This window comes from Clinocottus analis, unplaced genomic scaffold, assembly GCF_023055335.1.
Source record: "Clinocottus analis isolate CAN_PGR_092001 unplaced genomic scaffold, fCliAna1.0.p SCAF_3, whole genome shotgun sequence".
Lineage (NCBI taxonomy): Eukaryota > Metazoa > Chordata > Actinopteri > Perciformes > Cottidae > Clinocottus > Clinocottus analis.
In genome coordinates this window covers 5,787,419-5,802,249 of record NW_027176042.1, presented here as the reverse complement: position 1 = coordinate 5,802,249, position 14,831 = coordinate 5,787,419, and the positions used below count along the sequence as shown (strand labels likewise).

General features: G+C 40.9%; 1 protein-coding gene across 1 annotated transcript in view; it reads left to right on the top strand.

Annotated features, from left to right (window-relative positions):
• Positions 1–14,831, top strand: part of fbln2 (fibulin 2) — a 51,759-nt gene continuing 36,928 nt past the window's right edge. Inside the window, exons 1-2 of the mRNA XM_068595141.1 lie at positions 1–105; positions 2,733–4,661. Coding sequence (XP_068451242.1) covers positions 2,840–4,661 — 1,822 coding nt within the window. The 5' untranslated portion in view covers positions 1–105; positions 2,733–2,839. The remainder of the gene's footprint in view (positions 106–2,732; positions 4,662–14,831) is intronic.

Below are 14,831 nucleotides of genomic sequence, written 5' to 3'. Positions count from 1 at the left end.
CCCGGTCCCAGCGCTGCAGCGCTGCGATGGTCAAAAGATTCCCACTCGCGGTGCTCAGGAGGACCGGCAGCCGGCGGCTCTCTCCAGCGGTCCGCGCGCGACAAGGTAACGCAAACCGCTGTTTTACTCGTTGGAACGTTCGAGAATGCGTCGCCGAACTTCGTGCCGGGGCTCCTGCTCGCCCCGTAACGGGTTGACCCGCTGCACGAACTTTATGAGTCGCTCAGCACGCTACTTTCTTAAGTGTGATTAGGGAAGTGTACTTATTGTTGACTGCAACCCTGTACAAGTGTTTCAGTTGGGGGGTGTTTCTCTTATCAGGTGGGAAAATATGACAGGTTGACAAAAACACAGTATCTCTATTTAGTGTTTATGGTGGAAATATTAGTTATTAATTGCACGTGATACAACTTGATATACTTCTTTAAAGTGTTTCCGTTGTTACTGATTGCCTGTCACACTTTTAAAGTGAGTATCACTTAGTTAATTGTGTCTTTAATATATATCAATGTATACATGAATCTCCCAGTGTGTATTCCACAATGAGACATATAGCATTACATATAGCATTACAAAGGTGCACCAGCATCTGTCTGAGAACCATAGCAGTTGTTTTTCAGAAGTGAAGCTGTGAAAGGATCTTTCTTTCTGACCATGTTGGCAAAGCTGCATGACATCAGGAATTGTTCAGGGATATGTCTGTGTGTATGGGATTGAGGAGTCCCCCATCCTGCACTACTCTGGGAAACACCAGGTCTGCCTCGGCTACTTGGTTTGCTTTTACTCTTGCAGCCTTGCCAACTCCTGTTATGCCCGGGACAGTAACTGGCGCTTTTAGTGACGGGACGGCAGTGATTCTCACTTCCCAGCTTCAGTTTGCTGACAGAAGGCCCCAGTGGACGGGCTCGTGGGCTAGTCAGGAAGGCTGTGGCAGAAGCTTCCACTCCAAAAGTTTAGAACAAGAAATGGAAATTATTCAACTCTTCTCCTTTAGCTCTGCTTTGTATAAAGCTTTTTGTGGTTCAACATGGTTGGCTTTGACACTGCAAAACACAGAAACAGCCTTTTTTATAGCATGGAGGTCTTTCATTGTTGGTTGTGGCAACACTTAAAAGAAATACTTCACCCAAAACATGTTGATTCATATATAAATTACTCACCTTGTGTTTGAATTCTTGAAGAAAACTTAGTTTTTCTCATTTGTTTTTCATTCCTCTGGGGTGGATGGGGAATCAAAAAACGCCTTGATGAATTACAGTAAATCTGGGCTGTGTTATACAACAGCAAAACTATATTAAAACATCTGTTTGCTCATTTATCCAGTGGTATGTCCACTACTTTGCAAACACATGCATCCTTCCGATAACTGGATATTTCAATATAGTTTTTCTGTTGTTGCAGATTTAAACAACTTTTCTTTATCTTTGTTCTCTGCAGAGGCATGCAAGAAAAATTAAGTTTTCTTCAAGAATTCAATCTCACATGAGGAGAGTAACTAAAGTGAGGTGACGGTTTCCTTTAATGGCTGAACTTCATTGTTTTACAGTCCAGTTCGCTGCTTTACAGAACCTACTACACAAAATGACTGACAGCAAACAAAGCCATGCCTTAAAATACAAGTAAAAACTCCATAAATAGAACAATTTAGCTATACTTCCCGTGTCACAAGGTTCTCTGGTGTTGAGTTGTCCATGTGATTAATTCCCTCTGTGTTAAATAAACCTTGTCCAAATTAACTAAAGCCCTTTTGAATACTTCTGAGTGAAACGTGTGAACTGTTCTCAAGCTGTTAAGTTCATCCTGCGGTTCCTTCTTCACGTGCCCATGACTCGGATCACAGACGACAATGTGCTTGTTTAGAGCAGATTAACTGCCTTCTGACGGGCACTATTTGTGACAAATTAGTGTTGAATTCAGCACGACATAGATACTTCATGAATATGAGTGCTGGAGTAGAGCAGTTTGAGTTTGTCGTGGGGGTGTGTGTTTACTTGTGGAGATGGCCCACGGGCTGGCCAGCATCAATTGCCATGGTAAAGTATGCAGTGTGTCTTTGATGATGTATTTGATCTGCCTTCAAAAAACATTTGGCAAAAATAATAATGGGTGGTTTTTGTGTCATTAGAGGGGCTTTTAATTCCTTTGTTGATTTCAATTCACAAGATCAGGAATTCTTATATTAAGGATTAGGTTTGATTTCTGCATTTTACAGAAATGCACTAATGAACTGACTCTAGAATGGTCAAAGCTGTGTGGAACCCATCACTTTGAGTTTGCAGCTGCAACTCTCATTTAACACATCATTTGGAACAATATTCATTAGTCAAAGGAGACTATGCCCTTTGGTCTTTACTTTGCTCATTACTTTTAGGGAATGTCCTTTCTATAAAGTGTACATTCCAACAAACTCAACTGCTAGACCATAATGAAGTGTTCAGGAGTTACACTGTAGGGTTGATTGCAACCTTGATTGTTGTGGCAATCGTCCCTTTGAAGATAATCACGGACGCGGTACAATAACTTGGGCAGTTTCCAAGTTGATGGCCTGAATAATGATTTAGAACGCTGTACTGCAGCTGGTGTTAATGAGGAGTGCGTAGTCTTTATGTTAAGACAACTAGTAGGCCGTAATAATGGGACTCTCGTGAGCTGAACTACCAAGCCAGATGTTGATCTGCTTTCATTTTGTGAAATAAGTCTCTGTCTGTCTCTTCTTCTGCTGTTTCCCGCAGAGTAAAGATGGTTCACAGGGGTGGAATGCGCCAGAATCCTTGAAGATAATCTAAAGGCCTTGGGCGATACCTGATCTCTTTGGATTTTTGTGCGTACACCTGGTGCCATGTCTGGTTTAAAAGCTGAAGTAACACTGCTGAGGTGTGCATTCCTCTTTCTCTATGTCTGTGTCTGCCTGTGCCAGCGCGACTGCACCGGCGCGGACTGTCCCCAGCTGGACAACTGCATCGAAGAAGTGTTGGAGAGTGGCGGCTGTTGCACCTCGTGCCTGCAAAAGGGCTGCACGTGCGAGGGTTACCAGTACTACGATTGCATCAATGCAGGATTCAAGAACGGCAAGGTGGCCGAGGGGGAGTCGTATTTTGTTGACTACGGCAGCACCGAGTGCTCCTGCCCCTTAGGAGGGGGCCGAATCATCTGCCACTTCATCAGCTGCCCCGATATGCCGACGAACTGCATCGAGATTTCTGAGCCGGTGGACGGTTGCATGCAGTGCGAGCGTGTCGGGTGCGTCCATGACGAGCAAAAGTACGACTCCGGGCACTCCTTTAACATTGACCCCTGCCAGGTCTGCCACTGCCCTGACAAGGGAGGAAAGCTAATGTGCTACCCGGTGCCAGACTGTGACCCGCACCAGGCCCATAAACCAATGTTAGCTGCACCAACAGGGCAGGACACAGCCAGCAGGCGCAACAGTTACCCCTCCAGGTTTGAACAATTGGATCAATTCACCCCACCACATCACTTTCCTCCCAGTGGGAATCTTCCTCTCTTTAAACTGTCGCCTTTGGATAAGGATAAGTCAGAAGATTATGATTACGGTCAGACAGACTTCCCAGAGACCTACCCTCAATCTCTAGGTTTCCCTACCCAATCGTCCCCCACCATTAAGGCAATCTCTTTGTCCCGAGGCTCTGACAGACCTAACCGAACCTCCGCCATCCAGAACTTCAACAGACGAAGCAAGCTGGAGCTAAGAGAACGACACGGCGTTCATGTCCATCCTGCAGATGGAGAGGAAGTGACCGAAAGCCCCCTAAAAGAAGAGCAGAGTACCATCAGGCCACATATGTACAAGGACACCACAACATCTTGGCAGCCCTTGCAGGGTCCAACAAGTGTGCATAGTTCCTCGTTCAGGGATCTGACAACACATAAAGATTTGGAGAATCCATTGCACGCACTCAAGAGTCTAGATAGTGCCATATTTCCACTGAATCGAGGATCTGGGAGTGAAAAACACCCAGAGTATTCGCATATGAGTCCAGAGAGCGCAGTTCCTCATCAAGGAAGCTATGAGATGAAGATACACGACCAAAATGCATCAGATAGTGTGACATTCAGTGGTGAGAGTCAGATCAATGTTATTCATCCAGTTAGAGGTACAGACAGTCAAACCAATCATCAGAGACAATCAGATACAGTGAATTTTCCGCTGTACTTGCCAAAAATCCCAGAGAGCCCAATCCATCCCGAGGCAAGTTCAAACGATCAAAGAGATTTACAGGGGATGGTCACAGCGGACAATGAGAAAGGGATGGAGGAAGAAGTGATTGAAGAGGAGGAAGGTATTGTAACATTTCATGGAGTCACTGAGCTCGAAGGGAAGGATGTTTTCTACAAGACAAAGTCGGCACAACAGGAGAGCCGCCATGCGGAGTCAGAGAGCAGCAGTCCAACTAGCAGCGACCAAAAGACCACACCCGAGCCCAGCACCAGTTCCCCTAGGAGGCCTGAGTACCCGACAAACCCCACAGTCTATTACATTACCACTTCCCAGCCCCAAGCGAGTGTCAAGCTGAATGAGAGTGAGCCCAGCAGAAAGCCAGTTCAGAGACTGTTTAACCTCCACAGTGAAGACCAGGTGGAGGTGACGGAGACAAAGGAGAGGAATGACCGACCTGTTTTGCTTGTCAAACCTGATGAAGGTAAGTTTTTTTAAGACTTTTTTTTTATATCCGAATGTAGTCTGTATCAGTTACCTACATCACCTGACTACAGATTTAATTATTCATTGTCAATTTATGATTGGCATATCACAAGTCATTTTCTAAATATACCTCTACATTACAGTCACTGCTTCTGTACAAAAAAATAGGAATAACAATATTATTCATAAAAATTTGGAGCAGGGGTGTCGTGAGTGCTTAACCCCAACATTTGTTTTTATATGACTGTTATGTTGATTTAAATTGCAGTATTGAAATGCCAAATTAGGTCTGAGGTCATTTTGAAAAAGTGTACCTATTTCACTCGGTCTGAAAAGTTGAATCTTTACACTGTAGAATTTTCCACTCGTTACATATCTTTGTCACAATAAAAATGGGTTAGTATGATTATGATTGGTAGTGAGGATATGTTTTGCTTGGGATACCTCATTATGTCCTCTTGGCAGAGAGGAGCTGGGCTCTGTTAAGATGTAGGAAGATAGGTAGGGTAGTTTTGCTGTAAATGACATTAACAAATATTTGGTGTGCTCATCGCTATGGATGGGTTCTTATAGATACAAAGACATGTCAGCAGTAACTTAGAGATATTGTATTACTGGTTTGTTAATTATTCTGTGCGAATTTGGATGTTGGCTCCGTTTAGTTCTCCCTATACTTACTAGGACAGGTGGTAGGTTCCAGTTAGGTAAGGCTGAGGTTAAAAACTTTTTTTTAAATTCTATAATTGACAGCATACACAAAACATGTCGTTACTTTTCTTTAATGGATAATTCAAGTTCAAATGTTTTACTCTCCCAGAAAAAAATAGGTGCAACATATCGTTTTTACCAACTCACCTAATATCATTTACATTTTAACATCCACACTGATTTTGTAAGATCCCCATCCATCCAACTCCTTGTAACAGTCAATCTGAACCACCCAACCTCCAAAAGTATACATTAATCAACCACCAAACTCGAACCACATACAAAACTTTTGTGGATTATAGCAGCACGGTCATGGCCGATTGTTGCATCTCTATTTGTTTTTTCTTTTTGCATTTCAATTGCAACATAAGTAACGGTTAATGCTATAATATTGGGGTTAAATATAAATAAAATGATTAAAACAGCACTTGTCGAATGCTGTAGCACTTCATAAATCCTAATTGTATCGCTAAGACTCTGAGAATTTATTTCTGCACCCTTTTTTGAATCCTACATAAATCACTTAAAATGTGGTCCTCCTAATGTTTGTCTATGCAGAATTGTGCTCACAGAACAATGTCCCCTTTCTCTGTCCGGGTTTTAAATTCCATGCCGGGCTATATGTCACAGACGCATAGGAAATGGTCCTCAGGTATCTGACCCGGAACATAAATATCGAGGCCAGGGTCTGTCTGGAGCAGGGAGTCAAACGTCTCCTCCCGCGGCGAACATCCTCTCACAGCAGTCTTATACCAGTCACCACCATCCCTCACTCAGCACACAGGGCCTCGCCGCTGCTTTATTGCACGTCGCCTCAACCCTCCCCCGAGGAGAAAGACACAGGACGGGACCCGAAGGATCTGGATTCTGTTATAAATCCTCTCTGGCCTCCGGCCTTTTAGATGGTGTTATTTCAGAAGCGAGTTGTAGATTTAAACATTTTAATTTGAGACATTTAGAAACTACTGTCTGCTCGCATACAGACGTCTGAGGTGTCCATCAAACACTGAGGGCGGTACCCTGACGTCTGCTTCTTGGACTCTGTTGGAAAAATGAAACTCCAGTTTCCATAGGTGCCGCTTTTTTGTCAGTCATACGGTATAGGAGCCATCTCCGCTCATGCCAAATACTCAGTTCTTCTAGTTACTTCAAAGACGGTCTAAAAGTGAAACACATATGTTCCTGCACATTTAATTCATAACAAATGTAAAATATTGACTCGCGTATGTGTTAAACTGACGCTACAGTGGAGCATAAAGGACATTTATTCAGTTGAAAACGACATGGACTGCTATTTAAACGTTTGGTCATTGCACTTCTATGGGACAGCTGAGTTATTTGATCTGTTTCTGATGCATATGAAGTGGCTTTTAAAAGGAGTAGAGTGCAACACAAGGCCCGAGCAGATCCAGATGTTGGTGCCCTGGAAGATGTAGACGAGCACAATACGGGCACAATAACAGTAATACAGGTACAGTGTGAAGGGATGCAATACAACAATCTTAAATGAATTATTGAAGTGTACACATCTGTTCCAGTTTGTTCCATCGTTTTATTTTTTTATAGGTTGTCTGTCCGGTCCAGTCGCGTGAACCCGGTATCCCAGAACAACTGTATTGCAGGACAGTTCTATATTGCACTCAATTATGTTGCTTTGCACAGTGTAAACCTCTCCATTTAAATTACATCATGTACACGCAACACATTTAATCAAAGCCCTCTTTAAATAGAGCACGTAGATGATATAATGATCCAGTTCTTCATCCATTAGCGGGCTGGTCTTAATCGATTAATCTTTTGATGAAATAATGTAATTACATAATCACTGTGTGTCATGTTAGATTTATTCTCAGCCCATTTGCACATTAATTCATAGTGATAAGGGTGCCAGTGGTCTGGCTGGAGGCTCAAGACCTAGAGCCTCATTACAAAAACTTCCAAAGTCTGAAATTCTCTTCTTTTCCGTTTAGGATGACATATTTTATGTATTACAGAAACATGTTTCCGAACGGCATACAGAAAGAAATCCTATCTTATCCTCGGATAGGATTTGACTATTACAGAACCATCCTAAATTAGTAAGTTTCCAAGTTAGGGATCCAAAGTTAGGATGGCATTTTAACAATAACTGCCAAATGGCATCAGGATTGTTGTTGGGCATGAATGACGATGATGACAAGGAAGATGGGGAACAACATTAACGCTGTAACACACTGATTAAAAGGCTGCTCAAACCATATGATGACACTTTACATTTTCAGGTCCATGTAATAATTAATTGGTGAATATTGACTGCCGAGACGATTGTGACCACAAGAAAAATCCTCCGATGAGATCTGAAGTCTCTTTTTCAATTCTCAATGGATATAGACATTGTAATTCCACCATTTGGCCTCTAAGTCAAATGGCTTCAAAGGCCACAATATAAAAGTTTCCTACAACACTAAACATAGACGCAGGTCCAGCAGGTAAAGTGCCAATTAAATAATGAAATGTATTAATATAGATAAGAGTTAGGCCCATTTGTGCCCAAATATTATATAGTTAGAGTAAAAATGTCGTCTGACTGTGCTGATCCAAGACCAGAGAACATTTCCACCTTTATAAATTTCAGTTATGTGCACAAATGTGTTAAGATACAATAGGATGTCTCAGATTTAAGATAAGCCTCAAAATGGAAGAAAATCTATCTTTAAAGTTAGGTAGGACAAGCAGTTCGGATATTATTCTGTAACGATGCCCCTGATCCTGAAGTTTCTTCCCTAATAAAACTGCAGCATTTGCAGGAGGATAAGAGCTGAGGAGGAGTTATCTGTTGCAGTGGCAGGTTGGCTGCTTTTGCTCCAGATAGCGATGAGTGCCGACAGGTGGCTCCACACTATCTTAGGGTGGAGATAGAAGGGAGGGCCAGAGAGGGCCTCACTCCGGTCTGGTCGTAATGAAGTTTATCAGTTCTGATGACACATTATATATATATATATATATATATATATATATATATATATATATATATATATTTATATATATATATTTATATATATATATATATTTATATATATATATATATTTATATTTATATATATTTATATATATATATATATTTATATATATATATATATTTATATTTATATATATATATATATATATATATTTATATATATATATATATTTATATATATATATATTTATATATATATATTTATATATATATATATATATATATATATATATATATATATATAGTTTATAATTTATTTATTTTTTTTCTGAACAGGTACTGTTCAGATTTAAGGGCCCCTGTGAGGGGCAAGCCACTACTTATTTGATCTATGTTCAGTCTGTTGCTTACCTTAGTCTGTTGCTTTAGCCCTACTCTATAAGGAGTAAGCCAATTATAGGACACCAGTTGATCTAGTCCTTAAACATCTATTTCTATGAAATGCATTGATGTTGATGGATAATGCAATTCATACAATGCATGCACGTAAAAATACCATGAATAGTGAAACATAAGAAAATTATATTCTACTCCCCGCATCCTTTTAGAAAGGTTTTGAAGAATGGGTTGCTGCTGGGAGACATTTATAGCTGGGGACTATTTTACAAATACACAGTACAGCTTGGAAAGTGTGTAAAAAAGGACCATAGTAATTGAAAGGTCACTGATATCAATAAAAACCCAGTCAACAGCCCTCCGATTTATCATGGCCACCTGCTACAGAACTGTAAAACATTAGTTATTGCACCTCGAAGAGTAGAATACACAACTGAAGAAATAACCGACTGTAATTCCTCAGCAGAAAACATGTGTACCCCTCGCTGCATCCAGTGTTCCCGTCGTGTATGATCCAGATTCAAGGCCCCAGACGGTCTCTCTTGAGAAAATAACTGCAATCAAAATGCCAGTCACACTCCCGGGCCCCGACAGATAGGGTGGTCACGGGATATGCCTCACACAATCTGCACGGCTCGTGGCTGTCCGCGCTGCTGCGCCCTCAAAGAGACGGAAAGAAAAAACAGCTCTCACATCATCATTCCCACAGAATCTCTCTCAGCTCTTTGAACGGAGCTAATCTAGCAGAGTCTCGGTAGAGGCGAAGCGAGGCGCCGCGCACGCGAGACAAAGGTTTCCATCTGCTCACCTATAATCACACTGGGACATACTATAGCAAACACTTTGATCAGCAATCTGGAATGTGTCCAAACAGCAGAGTATGTCCACAAAGCTTAAAAGACATATGTCTAAGTCTCGATTAGTGGCGGGGATGTTTTAACGCTTCTAAAGAATTACCGTACAAACAGTTCAAACTCTGAGCTACGACTTACATATGCTGCTGGCTGAAGTGACCGAGTCTGGATTTCCTGTCTGAGTGAATATTTATCTGACTCGCGTTTCCATTTGCTTAGAATAAGCCATTCATAACTACATACAGCTGTCATGTTTGTACAGTGGCCCAGAATGGACAAACACTGGCTCTGCTATTCTCTAAATCAGTGGTTTTCAAATTGGGGTACGTGTATCCCTGGGATTGTGTGAAGGCACTCCAGGGGGTACGTGAGATTTTCTTTTTTTAAATATTTAAAATTTGCATCCATTCAAAAATCCTTATATTTCATAGGGGGGATATCACAAAGTTGAGAACTACTGCTCTAAATAATCTCCGCTACTCTAGCCGCGTTTTAATGTTGGCCACCGTAGTTGGTACCCACTCTTTGTACCCGGTAGACGTTTCAGTTGGTTGCAGTCTGCATCATCACCGCTAGCTGTGGAGAGCATGGATCCACTTCAATGTGTTTACTCGTTCTTCATGTCATTAGCAAAGCAGTAACACCTATTTGCAAGAAATTAGGTCAGAACGTACGGTTAGTGCTCTTTAAGATCTCTTGAAGGCAGTGTTGTCACTTTAGTGTTCGACCCGGATTTGGTGATTTGTAAAGACCTCTTTCTTTTTTGGAAAAGCACCCAACTACAAATGTAGTACCATATTGACTGTAACATTTCAACTTTAAAATGCAACGACTAGATATATGTTAAGTATGTTCTTGTGTAAGTTGTGTCCCAAATGTTTCCAACAATTAAAAAATAAATAAAAAAATGTAGAAAAATGTATTTACTAATTTAAATTAACGTGACCGTGCATGTCGTTTGGTCACCTTTCAATGGCACCATAGAACTCTTTGTACATTCGTCAGCATTGTAGTTGTCTGTCATACACTGACCACTTATCAAGTATTTTTAGTCAAGGACGTCTGGATCTTAATTTATCAGAGAAGCAAGTTGAGTAAATGTTAGCGGCAGCTCGGCTCGCAGATCATCCGGGACGTCCAGTGTCCAACGAACAGCATCAAATAAACGTATGACAAAGATCAACTCGAGGCAATTATACAACGACCCGACCCGTACAGCATTGACCCAGGTCAGGCTGTATGTGCCAGACATTGTATGTGTTGTATTGTGGGTTGTTCATCAGAGTTCCTTCATCGCCTGCTTCAACACAACAGCTGTGCGTCAACTCGGCGCGCAAACAAATTGGACACTGCGAAAACGAAGAGTTAATCAGCGTGATCAATCTTATAGAGACACTGTTTTTTGGCTCAGCTCCATGTCATCAAGACAAACTCATCCCGTATATAACTCTCCTGTCTCAGCATGGCCCGGCCACCTGGATCTGTGCTGCTCCAATCCAGTTTCCTAATGATATATATTTTCTAATTATCACATGAAGGTCACCCTTTAAAATCTTTCAAAGGACTATTTTTACATTACAAAAATAAACAGAGGAGTTTAGAGTCACTAAAGCTGTTTGCGGTTTGTCCTTGGCTCTGCTGCTTGCGATTAAAGCCAAAGCTGCTTTTATCACCCAAACGCTTCCTCCAACACCAGTGGTGATTAGGGGCATTCACATTTGATTATTTATAATGGCTTCCTCAAAATGGCAAATTAATTAGTTGAGAGAAGGTTGAGAGAAAGAATGGTAATTTTGGTACATGGACAGTATTTTAATAGTTTATTCAAAGGCAATTAAAGCATTTTTCTTCTTCACTGGAAGATCAATTCTCTAATTTCTTTCATTAGTCATGTAAAAACATGGTGATTCAACCAATGTTTTCTATTCTGAACACTCGCTATGCGTGAGGTCTTCTTGGAATGAGCTTCTATCGCACAGAAGGCGAGGTTGTTAATGTTTACAAGTTGTTTGGAATAATTGGGGAGTTAGCATAGTAGTGTTAGCCGCTATGGCTAGAAGTACAAAGTCAAAGATGTAGTGGTGTTAAATTTATTGACCTTGTAGGTAAATATATATATATATATATATATATATATATATATATATATATATATATATATATAGTTAGTGTGTGTGTGTGAGGGTCAGTATTCCTTATTCAAAGACAGTTTACAATCAAAGAACTACATTTTAACCAGAACTTTATACTCATCGAGATGGGAAAAAAAGGAACCCAATAACAAAACAAAGAATAAGACAATGCATAGTTGAATGAAGTATATTGAAACTTTCTGTGTGGGAACCAACATAGTAAACTGACTTGGCATTTAGTGTAAAACAGTGGTGTCTGCCTGTCGCAGTGATACATACCAGGAATAATCACTTACTGCAATGAATAAACTCGGCCGAAAACACACTGTGGCAGGCCCATCCAAAAACAAACACACCATGAGTTTCTTCCAGATGGTCCCGTAATCGTCTCTCTTCATGTGAAATGATTCCAATGCTGCATTTTGGTTTTGCACTTTTAGATCATTCAGCCGCTCTTTCTGCACTCTCAAGCGAGGCAATCTTCTTTTTTCCCGCCTAATTGGCTCTATGTATCTTCAGATGACTTTAATGGTTTTCACTTGCATGATTATGTGCTTTTTGAGGTTTAGGGTGCTCCACAAAATCATGGGTATATGAAATAAATTAAATCAAATGGAATTCAAACACGTAATCATAGAGAGCTGAAATCCTGACATCACTTCTGAAGTAGTAACTTGTATCAGTCTTTTAGAACAGTTCCAGGGTTTTTGTACCATGTATTACAGGTCTACCAGTATCTCCAAAATCAATTCAAATAGAGGACTTTCTGTTCTATACGCAGCTTTCTGCTAGTTTAGTACATGAACAAGACAGTAAGACAATCTTTGCTGAACTGGCGAATGACAAATGAGAAACCAGAGCTGAATCAGCCTCCCATGTCATTCAGATCTATTGTTCGGGAGCAGCATTGTGTTTCGGTAGGTTACAGCATCACTAGACAAAGAGTGGTGAAAGGCCTGGAAATGTTATTCAACTGAAGTTGGGTGTGTTGCTGGAAAACAGAAGTTGTTAAACCATTCTGCGACAGTCTCGCCTCACTGCAGGGGTTTTCAAAGATACTGCTGAGGTGAAAGGGACAGGTTTGTAATTTGAAGTCAGGAAGTTACTGTAGTGTGGCTGCTTACCGACAGGGTGAGCTCCAGCTACGACAGGCAACTCATGGATATAAAGCCACTTTCAAACTTTTAAGCACTCGATTGCCACAGTTAGTGTCTTAAATCATCCTTCTCAAAGTCATAACTCTTTCACATCTGAATAGACAGGGAGTTGGCCAAGTGGTTAGAGGGCATACCACTCCAGGCATGGAAGTAAATGCCTTGAGTAGCAAGTTCTGAATTTTTATTTAATTAAATTCAAATAACTTAATTGTGGATTTTCTGTTCCATTACCAGCTCTGAATAATGTACTTGTATTTAGAAAAAAACTGGTGATCTTTAGCTTTAGACAGTCTTGGGCTTGTTTTATATAACAAATTTTATTTGTTATTCTGGTTAAGCTTTTCAGCAGCTATGAGTTGATCAATGGGTGATCGACCACATCCATCAGCCGTTAGTGACAACACACTGAAATCACACCTGAGGACATTTGTAGTGTCTGTAGGTGTAGAGGAAATACAAAAGTACCAAAACACATCAGTACAAAAGCAACACTCAAACTGCCAGAAGGGTAGACAATAGTCCAAACCAGAGTCAAAATGCTGAATAGTTGTCACTGCAGGCTAAACAGAGCATAAACAGAAGCAGCTGTTTTTCTACAAAATCTTAAATAATTAAAACCAAATTGTTGTTACTCCAACAAACGCCTGTTTTACACATTAATATATGCTATTATCACTGTTCAATTAAATGGGGAATAATGTTGCCAAAGCATCAAAATACAAAAGTACACAATAGTAATTTAAAAATTATCCATCCATCAAGATAACCAGAAGTAAGATTACCAAATGACTGAATGTGGAAGAACCCGAGTTCAGGCAAAGAACAAGGTCAAAAGGCTGCTAAAAACTTAAATTTAAATCATTATTTTGCTTCTCTATCTTTTGCCACTTCTAAGTCACAGTATGCTGTTGTCCTTCAAGAGGACTCCATATCAGCTGCAGCATGGCCTACCCTTGGTAGATTGACCATTGCTAGATCAAGCTATGGAGGTCAAGAGTGAAGAGAAACACCTTTAAATGAAGTCAGCCAGACTCAGCAGTGGGCACAAATCATCAGGCTCTCTATCAGTGTTGCCGACAGTATCGACTTGACCGAGGCAGGGTGTCAGTCACTCGCAGGCAAACGTACCAAAGGGACACAATCCCAGTTTTTTACGATGTCAATGGACGCTTCTTCTGATTATCGGCTCAAAGATGGAAGACCCTCAGGTGTCCTACCTCCGCGCCAGCGCCAATCCCCCAATTTAACTTCTGGAAGTGCCCTGAGGTCTTTTTAGCTTTTTTCTTATTTGAAGTCTGTGTGTGAAAGCAACAGTACATGTGATGGATGGAAGAGTTGTGTTATTGCCTTAGGGAGTCAGCACAAACCCCTCGAGCGACAAACCTTCTTGCCTCTAGCTGTCTCTGGTTCATCTCGACCCACCGTATGACTCCAAAACAATGCTGCATCTCCTGCGGCTAAGCATATCGACTGCACAGATGACTGCGGATATATATGTGGTCCGCCAAAAGTGTCACATCGCAGGATGCAGGTGGTCAGTGCACGAGCCAAAAGGTTGGACCAATGTTATCATAGAGGCCCAGAAAAGAAAAGAAAAAAACACTGATCCTGACTTGGATTTATCCCAATTTGTGCCACCGTATCAAAATGTTTAAACAAAATCAAAGACACTCAAAATAACACGTATTTCCTTTACTTCCATTGCCTCTGGCACTTTTCCTTGGCTCGCCTCGGCTCTTCGTGGAATAAAGCTCAGCCCTGGTTGGAAAATCACAGATAGTTTTTTAATGGCTATTGTTATTCCCAGAGTGTCCTTTAGGATGTCAACATTAAGAACAACTAGCACAGATATCGTGAATAATGGATGATATTGATTCCCATCTCCTGTTATATTTCTTGCATATAACTCAGCTTGATGTCTTTCATTTTTACATATCTTAAGTGGATCTCCGAAAGCTCTCGTCACGCTATCTCTCGCTTTGT